Below are 13,179 nucleotides of genomic sequence, written 5' to 3'. Positions count from 1 at the left end.
AGTAAGGAAAGAATGGTATCAGAATTCAGGGGAACTTCCAGCATGGTTTGGCCCTCTGAAAAAGGAAACCAATCTTCAACAGCAGACCACAGTGGCACACAAGAAAGCTCCTCATAGTAGGGTGATGAAATTATCACAGTTCCTTTCACGGATAATTTATGTATACAGATTTTGTGTGACAAAACATCCCATTCTTCAAAATTCCCAGGACTTATCACAATAAAATAATGATAACTCTTTAATTTGTAAATTTACAAAGGCAAATATCTGCTTGTTTCATATTAAAGATCATATGAATGCAAGGAATAAACTTGTTTTGCTCTTTGAATGGGAATCTATGGAAAAATTCATCTATTTCACTTCCAATTTTCACCCTGTGCTCACCTTCACTTGATCCATTTCTGACTCCTTCCTTCCTTCCCTGCCTTGATAACTGTTTCCATTTTGGGGAGGGGGGGGGGGGGGGGGTGCAGTAGGCTGGCCAAAAATATCCACCGCAAACTCCCATGATTACCTAGACGGGGGCTTCCGAAATGTCCACCTTCTTCCTCAACTGAGAATTCCCCACCACCATGGTTACCAGGTTAACTCAGTCCTGCCTGATCCATCTCCAACACTTCTTTCCTCATCCCTTGTTTTTCCTCCCATACAGCAATTGCCCCCCCCTCCCCCGTCCTTCCTTACCCTCACATCCAAAGGATCATTAGCTACCATTTTTGTAATTCCAGCAGGATGCCACCAACAGACATATATTCTCCTCCCCTCCCTTGTTAGCTTTCCCCAGGGACCGTTCCCTTCAGGAAACCCTGATCCACTCCTCCTCCATTCTCAACACTTTCCTCACACCTCCATGAAATCGCAGGTGTATTACCTGCCTGTTTACTTACTCCCTACTCATTATCCAAGCCCTCATACACACTTCTCTCTTTGGTCTAAGCTTTTGAACATTTGCTCTTCTGTCTCCTTACATGGTGAAGCACTAATTTACCTCTACTTCACCAACCTAATCTACTGCATTCACTGTTCACAATGTGGTGCCCTCTACACTGGGGAGATGAAATGTAAACTGGGTGACCACTTTTCAGAACACCTATGTTCTGCCTGCAAACATCACCCTGAGTTTCCAGTTGCCAACTCAACATACCATGTTCCCTGGTCAATATCTCTGTCTCAGACTTGTTGCAGTGCGCCAGCAAAGCTCAGCATAACATTTTCCACTTGGATACACTGCAGCATTCGAGTTCAACAATTTCAAGGTCTGAGCGCCTTCTCCTGTGTCCTTACCCCAACCCCTTCACTCATCACATCGGCTGCTACCATAACCAACCCATTGTCAGCCACTAATGGTCCCAATTAGCAGCTATTCATTCTCCCAGGCTGACCTTTACCCATTCCTTTGTTCTCTCTGGGCTTCATCTCCACCTATCGTTTACTCACCACCACCCCTTCACCATATCTCCCCTTTTCCTAGCTACCATCAGTTCTGAAAAACGGTTACTGGACCCAAAATGTTTACTCTGCTTTCTGTCCCCAAATGTTGCCAGACCTGCGGAGATTCCCCCAGCAATACTGATTTTGTAGCCTCTCCTTTTTCCTTTCTAAGATGTATTTTAACACTGTGCTTGTTGCAGTGGCTGATGAAGAGGCAGTGATCACAAGTCACAACCTAGGACTGCAAGAACCCAAGCTGGATAGCTTTTCCTTACTAAATGTTTGATGAATATAAACATTTAGCAAATGTTTGCATAATACCACAGACATGGCAAGGAACAATTTTGACAAGAATATCCTGACACAAGAGTAAATACATGGATCAAAACAGCAAATAGGGCTTATTCCTTTCACATTTATTCTACTGATCCTATTTACTTTCCTTAGACTTTCCAGAATAAGCGATGCAATGTGTTTCAATTGGAGACAATCATTTCCATCTTGTAACTTAGGAAAATTTCCATTAATCATTAGTATATACAGAAATGTTTGTTTTCTAAACTATGCTTAATTAAAAACTTACTAAAGGCCTTGCCCATCAACTGAAATGGACAAAATGCTTTCCACTAAATGCTTCCCTTGCTTACAGAAGCAAAATGGGTGTTAGCAAAGCACATGGAAGGAGTTATGTAATGAGAGGATGAGACGAGCAATGGGGGCATTGAACAAACTGAGAATTACTGACTTTCTACCATCATTTATGCAGACATCTTCTAATTTACACTTGGCAGAAATTTTCTTCTGCAGCCTTTCCTTTATCAAAAAAATCCCGAAATAACTTGAACACAAACTACATTTTCAACAATTTATCTGATGCTAGCACTGCATAAGTCTGACATTTGACTTTATTCACCCAACTGGGGCGATGTACCTGATTCAATAATTTCATATGATTAGGGGTTTAGATAGGGTCGAAAGTGAGAATCTTTTTCCACGTATGGAGTCAGCTATTACAAGGGGGCATAGCTTTAAATTAAGGGGGGGTAGGTATAGGACAGATGTTAGGGGTAGGTTCTTTACTCAGCGAGTCGTGAGTTCATGGAATGCCCTGCCAGTAGCAGTGGTGGACTCTCCCTCATTATGGGCATTTAAGCGGGCATTGGATAGGCATATGGAGGATAGTGGGCTAGTGTAGGTTAGGTGGGCTTGGATCGGCACAACATCGAGGGCCGAAGGGCCTGTACTGCGCTGTATTCTTCTATGTTCTATATAGTAAGCTAATTAAAAATTAAAACACCTGCTATTGCACGGAGATACCAACTAGTACATCTAGTGACAAGAATTTCTGGCGAGTATGTAAAAATTTACCACAAGCTACAATTTTGACAATTTGTCAGAAGGCTAAGAAGCGGCTCCAATTAAAGCAAACCCGATGTAAATAAATGTTCGTGAACATTATTTGCATCATGACATTTTAACTTTTGTGCATCTTTTATTGACCAGGGCAATTTTAATTATATGACTGATATAGATATTTGGACATCTTAATGTGTAAGTCTTGTCTCACATTATTTTGTTTGGTGAGCCTGTCATTGTAAGCTAGTGGGTAGTAGATAGATTTGTTTATTTTTAAGCAGCTAGTTCAGCCTTGCTTATTGCACACGTAACAGGAAGGCGGTTAAACCAAACAGTTATTATAAAAGCACTACTGATATGCATACTGGTATTACTGGAAAAACACACTTTTTGGTACATTCAATTAAGTATATTGTGTTTGAGTATACCCCAACAATATACCAAACATTCTTGGGTCAGAAACAATTTCTGCTGTCTTCTCCAACAACACTCTTCTATACCCACTATGCATCACATCTGTTAATTGTATTGCCTTCCACACTTGCAACTTGCTTATGCTATGATCATTAAAACCTAATATATATTTTTATTCTAAGGCTCCAGATAACCTTCTGGATGCATCATTCCTATGTCCGGTAAATTGCAAATCATTTAAGTAATGTTGATAATTCCCAGTATCAGCAAAATATGACAGTAAGAGTTACGAGAATTGAGGTCACTTTACCTCAAGAGAAAAGGACTGTAAAGGTAAGTTATTTCAAAGTAGCAAAATGAATTGTTAAATGTTGACCCAAAGGCTGCTTCTTAATAGCAGGACAAGTTACAATGGAAGAAATTAAACTGGGAAAGCTGTTGGAGCAAGTGTACTCAAAGGAAGTTACAGTCGTGGAACACATTCTCAAAGCCATTCGCATGGGCAGTATATGTTGAATTGAGAGGACTACATGTGCTTCTGAAAAAATAATATTTGACTGATGTGGGTAGGAGCTATTAGGCTTAATGGCTTTTCTTCATTCAGAAAGTTTTGCTCAGTCCACTTACAAATTAGCCAGTGTTGATCAAAACCATTGCACATAGTGTCTTGCACTTCTACTAGACTTGGCTTCCACCAAACAGGTCCATTATTGTTTCTATATTTTATATCAGCCACAGCATTTAACTCTGTTGAATATTTTTTTTCTCAATAAAGCAGCCCACTCACTGTCTGACACGAGTGCTTCTGCTTTTCATCATGTTATGTAACCCCAATCCTTTGTCAGTGCTGGAAACATTATGTCATTAGGTTTGCATAAGATTTTCAAGTTTTTGTTTATGAAAATCATTCATTATGGATGCATTCTAATATAGGATTTTTTTTGAAATCCCTAAAAATAGCATCTTCAAAAGAACCAACTGCTTTAAGTTATGAAGAATGGTCTTTGGACTTGAAACGCTAACTCTTATTTTCCCTCCAAAGACGCTGCCGGACCTGCTGAGTTTCTCCAGCAGTTTCTGTTTTTTTGCTTTATATTATAGTTGGAATAATATCACGTTTTTGGATAAAAGAATCCTAATTAAAATAACCAACTTAACTTCTTATTCAAAAAAGGAACTTTTTCACAAAAGGTACACACAAAAGAGTCCATTTCTTATTGTAATATACCCAGTTGATTTTTTGTTTTACACAGCTTTTGATAAACCGGTGCCAATAGATATGAAGTGCAATTATAAAAGATAAACTAATGGGACAATTGTTTTCTGCAAATAAGGGAAGAGCAAAGAGTGAAGAAATGGTTTCATTTGTGAACAGAAATAGTACCAATGGATTCGCGTGCACGTGTGTACAATACTCAAAAGGATGAAATGATGTCCAATTGGTATGAACTGAATGTGAGAATGTATTTACAAAAAGATGGTTTTAAAAGGGTGTATTGGTTAATTCATGATGGCGCTGTATGTCACAATGGGTTCTTGCTTACTTACGCACTGACTAATAGCATATTTTAACAAGATTCTGATGATTACTGACCTACTCAACAGGATAAGTGGGCCGTTAGGACTCAGCCAGATGTCACAATATGACGTGCAGATATGTTCCATCATCATTTCTAGTGCCATCGAAGGTTTTATTATCTGAGTCTTCATTGTGCTCAACTTGACCTGTGATACCATGAGTCATGCAGGTGCTCGCTGCTAAACATTTATTGTTAAACCCACATACTGAGGAGGGTGGGGGGGAAAAAATAGGCAGAAAGGAAGAAGTTTGAAGATTGTAAAGATAACTTTTGATTTATTTTTTTCACTTGAAAATGGGACAAACATTTGGATGTGTGTATGAATGAAATGGTAGACACAAGCTGAAAACAGTGTGGATTAGGAGAGGGCTTGATTTTGTACAGAAAAACAGAACAATAAATATTTCACAAAGCCAAGCTGATGTGACCTCTGGTCAGCACTTCAACATAAAAAAAAGGATAACGTGCATCTGTTTTAAACAGAGCACAACACAAGCAATAATAAATAGTTCAAACTTGTAGTATAAGACCAAATCTCAAGTTACAATAAAAAGCTCTAAATACAGAAATAGAAAAAAAGCTAATAAAATATTTTGCCTTGCCATTACAAATAGGTCCAACTCAAGTGGCATTGATTTGCTTTGCATTTTAAGTACAATTCTTAAAAATACAACAGCACCGTTAAAAGTGTTTTGGTCATGATAAAACAACCTGTGGACTGTATTTAACAGAGGTGGGATGAAACGTAAGTCTTAACCTTTGAGTGTTTGTCAGTACTTTTCCTTGCATAACTCCTCATTGAATGTATACAATGTTAACTGGTTGGTGGTAAATGGCAGCATGGGGAGGTGGATCTCGTGCAGTGGCACACAATGTCGGAAGCTGCTGAAACAACACAGCTCAAACACTGAATAGTGATGGAGAACAACATCAGAGCATTGAACACCACTATATAAAGGAAAAGTTTAAATCAATTAACCCTAAACTCACCCAATATAAAATGGTCATAGGCAATACGCCAATACAATAAACTACTATGTTGGATTTTTGTTTTGAAAGATTTGTCATCTTTAGGGAAGCAGGTACTACAAGTTCTCTATATAAATCCACTGTGCAGCTTCTACACTGGCTCAATTTAGAGTTTATTAGTTCTCTAGCTTAGTTCTCTAGCACCAAGTTCTGGAATCTGACACTTCCATCAACCTTTCACAGATAAAATCTGAAAACTTCGGTATATACTTTAGGTTTTATCTAGTTCTGTAAACCTGTGTCCATTGTAACATATGCAGTGGCTGCCAATATGCAAATACTTAGTTTTCACCAGCTGACTAATTTTTTTCCCTTTGTGGCTGAAAAGACTGCTGTAAAATATTGCAGTAATATCTTAAATTTAATTCCCTGCCACCCCTCAGTGGCATGAAACCTGCTCAAACAAGAGATACTACCTTCCTATATACTTGTATTGCTGCCTGTTTACTAACGTTTTCCTTAAAGCTTTCCTGTGCCAAGGACCACTTAGAAACATAGCAATGTGCCGTCACTATTCTATCTTATACTGGTAAAACAGACCTTAGTTGGAACTATGTGGGTACCAAATATAACAATTTGATAAGATAATAGTGACCATTTGATGACAATGTATTATTCTGAAATCAACTTTCTGGTCCAATATTTCACTACAGTAATGACCAAAGTGCTTTTTCTGCTTTCTGCTTGTTTTACAAGGAAGATGTAAACAGGGAAGTAAAAATAAAACCTTTGACTGACATGCCAGAAGCCCCATGAAGTGCTACACTGACGAGAAGTTGGCTCCATGGATTGCTCCTTCTTGACATAATGAATTTAACATTTTCTTTTTAACCAATGAATATTGTCTGTCAAAGTTGATACCTTTGTTGCTGGTGCCCAAACATTATGAGGTGCATCTCTTGAACTGACAAGGTTGACACTCAACCCTGGCTTCGGTTACTACAGGCTCAACCTCCTTCCATCTCACCGAATTACTCACGGTAATAAGGATGATGCAGGGGAAACCTGTCAAAAACACTTTCCACTAGAGCTAGAGAAAAATGCATAAATAGTACCTGGTCACCTTATATTGGTAAAATCAATTACGAACTTGTAACTGTCAACCGCTGACACAACCTAGGTCAAACGATGATAGCTGCTGCAGATCAAGAGATATGCAATGGAGCCTCTACAGCTTTCATGCTACATTTTATTCACAGAAAAGCACTGGAATGTCTGAATATCAAACTCACTAACAATTGGATATTTCAAGCCACTTAGCCCACCAACTGATAAGCAACTTTGAACACGTGGAGTTTAATGTATGCTGCCCATGCCTTTAGGTAGTGGAGTGATAATATTTCAGACCTTAGCAGTTAAAGATTATTCATCCAGGATGGCTTTTGTTTTGTTTCTGCCTTTTAGTGCAAATTTCAAAGTGTCAAAATACAAAAGGTTTCATCCCACCTCTTACCTACTATTGTGTACGTTGAGAAACCCGTGGAATGTGAAATAAGGTGTGAATGATCCTGTTAACACAAAAATGTTAAAAAAAACAAATGGCAGTTAGATCAACATATACTTGTATCTGCCTCATCAGTTTTACACAGCAGCAGATCAAGGAGGCCTGAAACCCAAATCCCCATGGAAATGTAAAACAAAATAGTGCCATGCACGTAACGTGGATGCATCAGGGACAAGAGAGGAGGTTCAAGAGAAAATAAAAATAAGGAACCATTGAAGGGAGTTCCATTTTGGAAAAATGCAGTATTTGTTCACTACCATTAGTGGTCGCTAGCGCACTGACAATTGAATGTTTCAGTGACATCTAGTGGTCACTACATATTGCAAACCTCAGTTTAACTTAATCATTGTTTTCTTCAAAAAAAAAGCTGGGTAACTATTTTATGAAACTTACAAAAGGCAGAAATGTGCCCAAAATAAGGAAACCTCTCATCCCTGTGAGTATACACCTGCCCAACATGGACATTATACAATTCATCTGCTGTCTTCAATGTCACGTACTGAATGACCCTTAAAAGCAGCGCAAGATGCAACATATTTTAGTTTTCATTCAGTCCAATTTACATTGATCTGACTCTGACCACAATGGATTTGAAGTGAGTCCACGTGAATAGGGAGAGTGAAGGCAGCAAATCATGAACAAAAAAAAAATGAGACAGACTAGCAAAACTGTAAACCGTGCATATCCAACAGGGAATCTGGGAGGGAAACTGTACAAATGAAAATCAAATTATCAGTGACCAGCAATGCATTTCCTAATTCCTTTTTGTATTTTTTTTTAACAAAAGGTCGTTACACGACCTTTCTTTTTCTCCTGTACAATAAGATTTCAGAACATACAAATTATTTTTGCACTATTTGTTTATCCTGCCAAAATTAAAAAAATATATTATGGCAGCCTGTGTGTTCTTTTTCTAATCCACTACCAAAAAAAAGGTACTTTTTTGTCGTACCTTTAAAAGGACAAGCAAACAGTTAAAAAATACAAGCTCCTGTATAAATACAGCAAGTGCCTACACTATTATGAACCAATACCAAGTAACCATTCCAGAGAAACAGAGGGAAAAAAGTACAGGTCAGGAATGTGATTTAAGCAAAGCAATTACATGAATATGCACTTTTCTACTATTTTTTTTCTTGTCTACATATGGTAGCAGTAATCGTTCTTCCCAATACAAGTTCTATACAATTTTTGAAAAAAGATAAAACACCCAAGGCAAAAAAGTCTACTAAAACTGATAGTCAATTAGACTTTACAATTACAGTGACAAATACAATTTTAGACCCACAAATTTACTGCAACAATTTCCATTTTTGAAAAAAAAATTTTTTTTGTTTTTTTTCTCCATTTTGTAAAATGCCCAGGCATTCTCCATTATTACAAATACTGGTACACTTTTACAGTGATCAAGAAACTGTAATATATATATTAAACCCCTTCACCAGTTGAATCAGAGAACCAATATACACATGGCCATAATGGCATCCATGTATTTACTAAGCAAACTTCGGAAAAAAAAAAATCTCTTGATCATTCAACAAACACACGCACGCACACACACACACAATTTTTTTTTGTTATTTTTTTCCACCTTTGTATATATTCAATACTGTAAACTTATTCGAGACTGAGTGCACTAATTCTGTTCAGAACAAAAAAAAATAAGGAGTAGCCATTGTTCCTGATGAGTAACTGTCTTTACGTTCTTGGTGGGACTCTGGAGGCGTCTTTTTTTTTAAAAACTTTTGAGCCTTGCTACAGTGGGGTTCCCACAGTTTAAGCAGCGTCCTGCAGCGTCAATTGATGAGAACAGACCGTCAAACTGTTTTTCCGAAGTTGATTAGATGGGTAGGGGGGGCAAGTGGGGGGGGAAGGGATGCTGTTTCGTCTTCACCAACTTGTAGCGGCTGGCGTGAAGTTCCGCTGAATTTATTTTTTGTTTTTGTTTTACAAATGCTGGATTGTTGGTGCGTGTAGAACTCTAGAATCTAATATGACGTACATTTTTCTCTTTGTTGTGTGATTTTTTTTTCTCTTCTTCAAATCAGTACTTTTTTTTAACTTCACAAAAAATGGTTTTGCATTTGTCTCAGAGACTCATTAGGAAGATCAAATATTCAAGGCACTCATGTCAAATTGAATGGCAGTATAAAAACCGTCAACTGACATTAACATTTTTTTTTTATAGTGCCAGCATTGTGAATGCTATGCTAAGCAACACTGACACTTTTAATCTCAGTTGTTCCCTAATGTATACCATAACCCTTTTGGACCATAGATTTCCCATAGTTTCTTGTTCAGAAGTCGCAGTTTCTATAATTAAAAAAACAAATATGTTAAGGTGCGGGTTCAAAAAAAGGAAATATCTCAGGTACAAATTTAGCTATTTAACACAGTGGCCAAAGACCATCTACCCCTAATGGCAAAATAGCAGTGCATTTCTACAATAATGCAAGTCGCTCACAATCGAGCACAGATGTTTCCTTAGGTGTTGGCAATAATGCACTTTTGACTTTGTTCAGATTTACTTCGCTGTGCATTTTATTCACTAATTAGTAACACAACTAAAAGTCCGTTATTGCTTAGGTTAAGTTTCTGGCTGGTACAACTGGATACCAGATAGTAAACTGCCTCTCTCATTTGCTTACTGCTTTTTTTTAAAAACGTTATTAACTGTGTTATGTTTAGGCAGGCGTCTTTGATGAAAAGCGACAATGGCAGTTCCAGACACCATAGGCTGGCAAGATCAGTGCTACATTTCGAACCCAGCTTGTAATAAAAGCCTATTAAGTGCTACGATTAGGATTGTGATCCGCTGTGGCTTTTTCTCATCTTACAATTAAAAAAAAGAAATTTGTGCAATTCCAATCCTTCCTCCCCATATTTTTTAAAAAAAATAAAAGAATGAATAAACGCGGCTTCTATTCAAGAAATTACTGCGTTGAGTAGCTTAACTATTCAATTCCACATAAGCAGCGGCCCGGGTCAAGGGTTATTTCTACAGGTCTGCACCTCAAAATGCAAGTAATCTCAGGTTTCTTTTTGAAAAGTGGGTAAAATCAAAAGGGACACCCAAAACAAAAATAAAGTTTCAAACAACGAAAAATAAAAAGGAAAAGGAAAAAAAATACCTGCACATGATGCTTGAAAAAATATTTTAAAAAAACAATAAATACAGAAATTATTGCACAGTTGAAAAGGCTCAACATTATTTTACTGCCTCTATATCACCCTCAGGTTTGATTGAGCTTCTCAGACACAAATTATACCTTGAAAATATTTAAGTGCCACAGGAGGCACTCTGGGCCGACTTTCTCAGTTGGCAATTAATTAAGCTTTACAATTGAATTTTTTTGTGTGTGTGTTTTTTTTTAAAACCAAGTCTCTTTTACTTCAAGGAGCTTTAGCTTCTTTCTGCTTGTTCGATTTTTACGTCGCTTGTCAGCAAATGTTCTCCATGCCATTTTTTCATGTGTTTCTCAAGGGTGCTGTAAACGCTGAAGGGCATTTGACAAATGTCGCACCTGTAAACCTCCTTGCCGATCTGGCCGTGCGTTTTCATGTGGCGCGTCAGCTTGCTGCTCTGGGCGCATGCATAGTTGCAGAGCTCGCATTTGTAAGGCCGTTCGCCGGTATGGCTCCTGCGGTGCACTGTCAAGTTGCTGCAGTTTTTGAACACTTTGCCGCAGTACTCGCAAGTGTCGCTCCGGCGTCCTTCCTTGGAGCTCGGCCTCCCCGGGCCGGGCCCTCCCATGTGAGGGGTACTGCCGCTGCTGGCTGTGCCACTACGGCCAGAGAGTCCCCCGTCCAGCATGTCTCCAGGCGGTGTGGAGAACCTCAGGCTGCCGTTCTCCGAGGAGTGCTCAGAGGAAGTGGCGAAGGGAGATTGTCTAGAGTCGCCGAATCCCAGGAACGGGTCTTTCATGAAGTGCCTTGATGCTGCGTAGCCCACCAGCCATTGAGAGTAAACATTCTCAGAGGGAATTAAAGGTGCTGAGGACAAATCCATGTCTTTCTCCATTTTAATTCTTTTTGAAGAAGCAACTGACAGAGAGGGACTAGTGATGAGAGGAGGTTTCCGCGGCAATGTGATAGGGAATGATTCACCGGGACCGAAGCCTCTTCCATTCACTGTGCCATCTTCCGGTCGATCCAGTTCACCTGCAACAGAGTCCTCATCTCCAGTGTCTCTCTGACCATCAGAGGATCGTTTTGAGAAGCTATTACGCTTCTGCTTATCGGTAAGCACATCGCTGTAATGCTGGATTGCACGGAGACCGACATTTTCCATGACTTTGCCCAGAACACAGTGTTTCTCATTCACTGGCAATTTGAAGCCATTCTCTCGGTTGCGACTCAGCTCGGAGTCCATACTGAAACTGGACTCGGGCCGGCTTTCGTTTTCCAGTTCCTCTTCCTCTTCCTCCTCCTCCTCCTCTTCCTCCTCCTCGTTCTCATTCATCTGACCAGTGTTGAAATTGGTTATATTGGCTTTCAGGCCACATCCTTCTCCACTCGCATGTTCACTGGTGCCAGGTTCGGGTGAGCTGGTGGTGGAGAGCCCATCATCTGACCTGGCCGTGACGGAGGCTGACTTGTGTATGTGTGTCTTCATGTGACGTTTAAGCTTGCTGGCCTGGGAGCAGGCGTGGTCGCACAGCTGACACTTGTACGGCTTCTCTCCCGTGTGGCTGCGCCGGTGGACTATCAGATTGCTCTGGAACTTGAAGGTCTTCCCACAGAACTCGCAGGACTTACTCTTCAACTGTGACTGAGGAGGAGTTGTGCTGCTGGGGGGCATGGGGGGGAGTGGCGGAGTGCTCAGAAATGGCGACTTGGGGCTGGGCTGGAAGGGCTGAAGCAAGCGATGCATAGGATTGTGACGGCTGGGCGACAAGGGCGGAGTGGAGCTGTTGTTCCCTGCTAGTTCTCGGAGCCTCCTGGAGAAGTCCATAGTCTGGGATTCCATACCCAGTGGGTGGTTCAAGCGCATTACTCTGTCAAAGGCACTATGATGCTGAGATACCAAGCCCATTTCATCAGCACTAAGGCGGTCCAGACGATGCGGGTCTAGATGATGGCGAGGCGGCGGGCTGAAAATGGGGGGCGTATTGGGGAGACGGCCATCGCCAAAGCCCGGGTGCTCCTGAAGTATAGGTCCAGTCATCCGCAGCAGGTTGAAAGGATTGTTCTCACCGAGAAAAGTAGTAAGGGGGGACTGTGAGATGGGGTCTGGTCCCAAGGAGGGGGGAAGGCCAATCCGAGGGGTAAGGGGACTGTTCGACGGATGCGTCTCCAAGTAAATCCGGAATCCGTGTGTATTCTGTGCATGTTGGAGCAGGAACCAAGCACTCATAAAAGGCTGCTTGCATGTTGTGCAAATGTAGCTTGAAGGCTCATCTTTACCTGTCAAGAAAGCAGAAAGGTGCGTTTTAAAATATAATCACTCACACAATACAATATAAAATATTACCAACAGCAACCTTCATTCATGTAGCACTTTAACATGTTAAAGTGTCCTGGTGCACCTGACTGGAGAACTGCCAGAACTTTGATATGTGCCACAGAAACAAATATGAGGACAAGTGACCAAAACAAAAGCATATCAAAGTAGGTTTAAGCAGTGTTGAGAGGAAAAGAGACCGAGCTAGAAAGCTGGAGATTTATTGAGGGAATTTCAGAACATGGGATCTGGATAGCTGAAGGCACAGGTTTCAACTTCAGAGTAACTGAAAAGCGGGTTTACGCAAAAGGTAACAATTGGAGATCTTGAAGGGTTTGAGAACTGGAGCAGTTTACTGCTGACCACAGAACAGGAACAGGCCCTCGAGCCCACTGTGACTGTGCTGACCATGATGCCATTCT

At 40.2% G+C, this 13,179-nt stretch overlaps 1 protein-coding gene across 9 annotated transcripts in view; it reads right to left on the bottom strand.

Moving 5' to 3' along the window:
* Positions 1-4,393: 4,393 nt before the first annotated feature.
* The window catches only part of bcl11ba (BCL11 transcription factor B a), a 168,248-nt gene continuing 159,462 nt past the window's right edge, over positions 4,394-13,179 (bottom strand). For 6 of the 9 annotated variants that reach the window (XM_043697151.2, XM_043697142.2, XM_043697144.2 and 3 more), the window contains one exon: positions 4,394-12,720. In XM_043697151.2, coding sequence (XP_043553086.1) covers positions 10,718-12,720 — 2,003 coding nt within the window. In that variant the 3' untranslated portion in view covers positions 4,394-10,717. The remainder of the gene's footprint in view (positions 12,721-13,179) is intronic. The other 3 variants (XR_015757844.1, XM_087989662.1, XM_043697150.2) reach the window with 3 other exon arrangements.

Source organism: Chiloscyllium plagiosum, unplaced genomic scaffold, assembly GCF_037043375.1.
Source record: "Chiloscyllium plagiosum isolate Xiang-an unplaced genomic scaffold, Cpla_swu_hap1 HiC_scaffold_8, whole genome shotgun sequence".
In the NCBI taxonomy this organism is placed as follows: domain Eukaryota; kingdom Metazoa; phylum Chordata; class Chondrichthyes; order Orectolobiformes; family Hemiscylliidae; genus Chiloscyllium; species Chiloscyllium plagiosum.
Note: the sequence above shows the minus strand (reverse complement) of the source record. Positions and strands in the feature narration are given on the sequence as shown.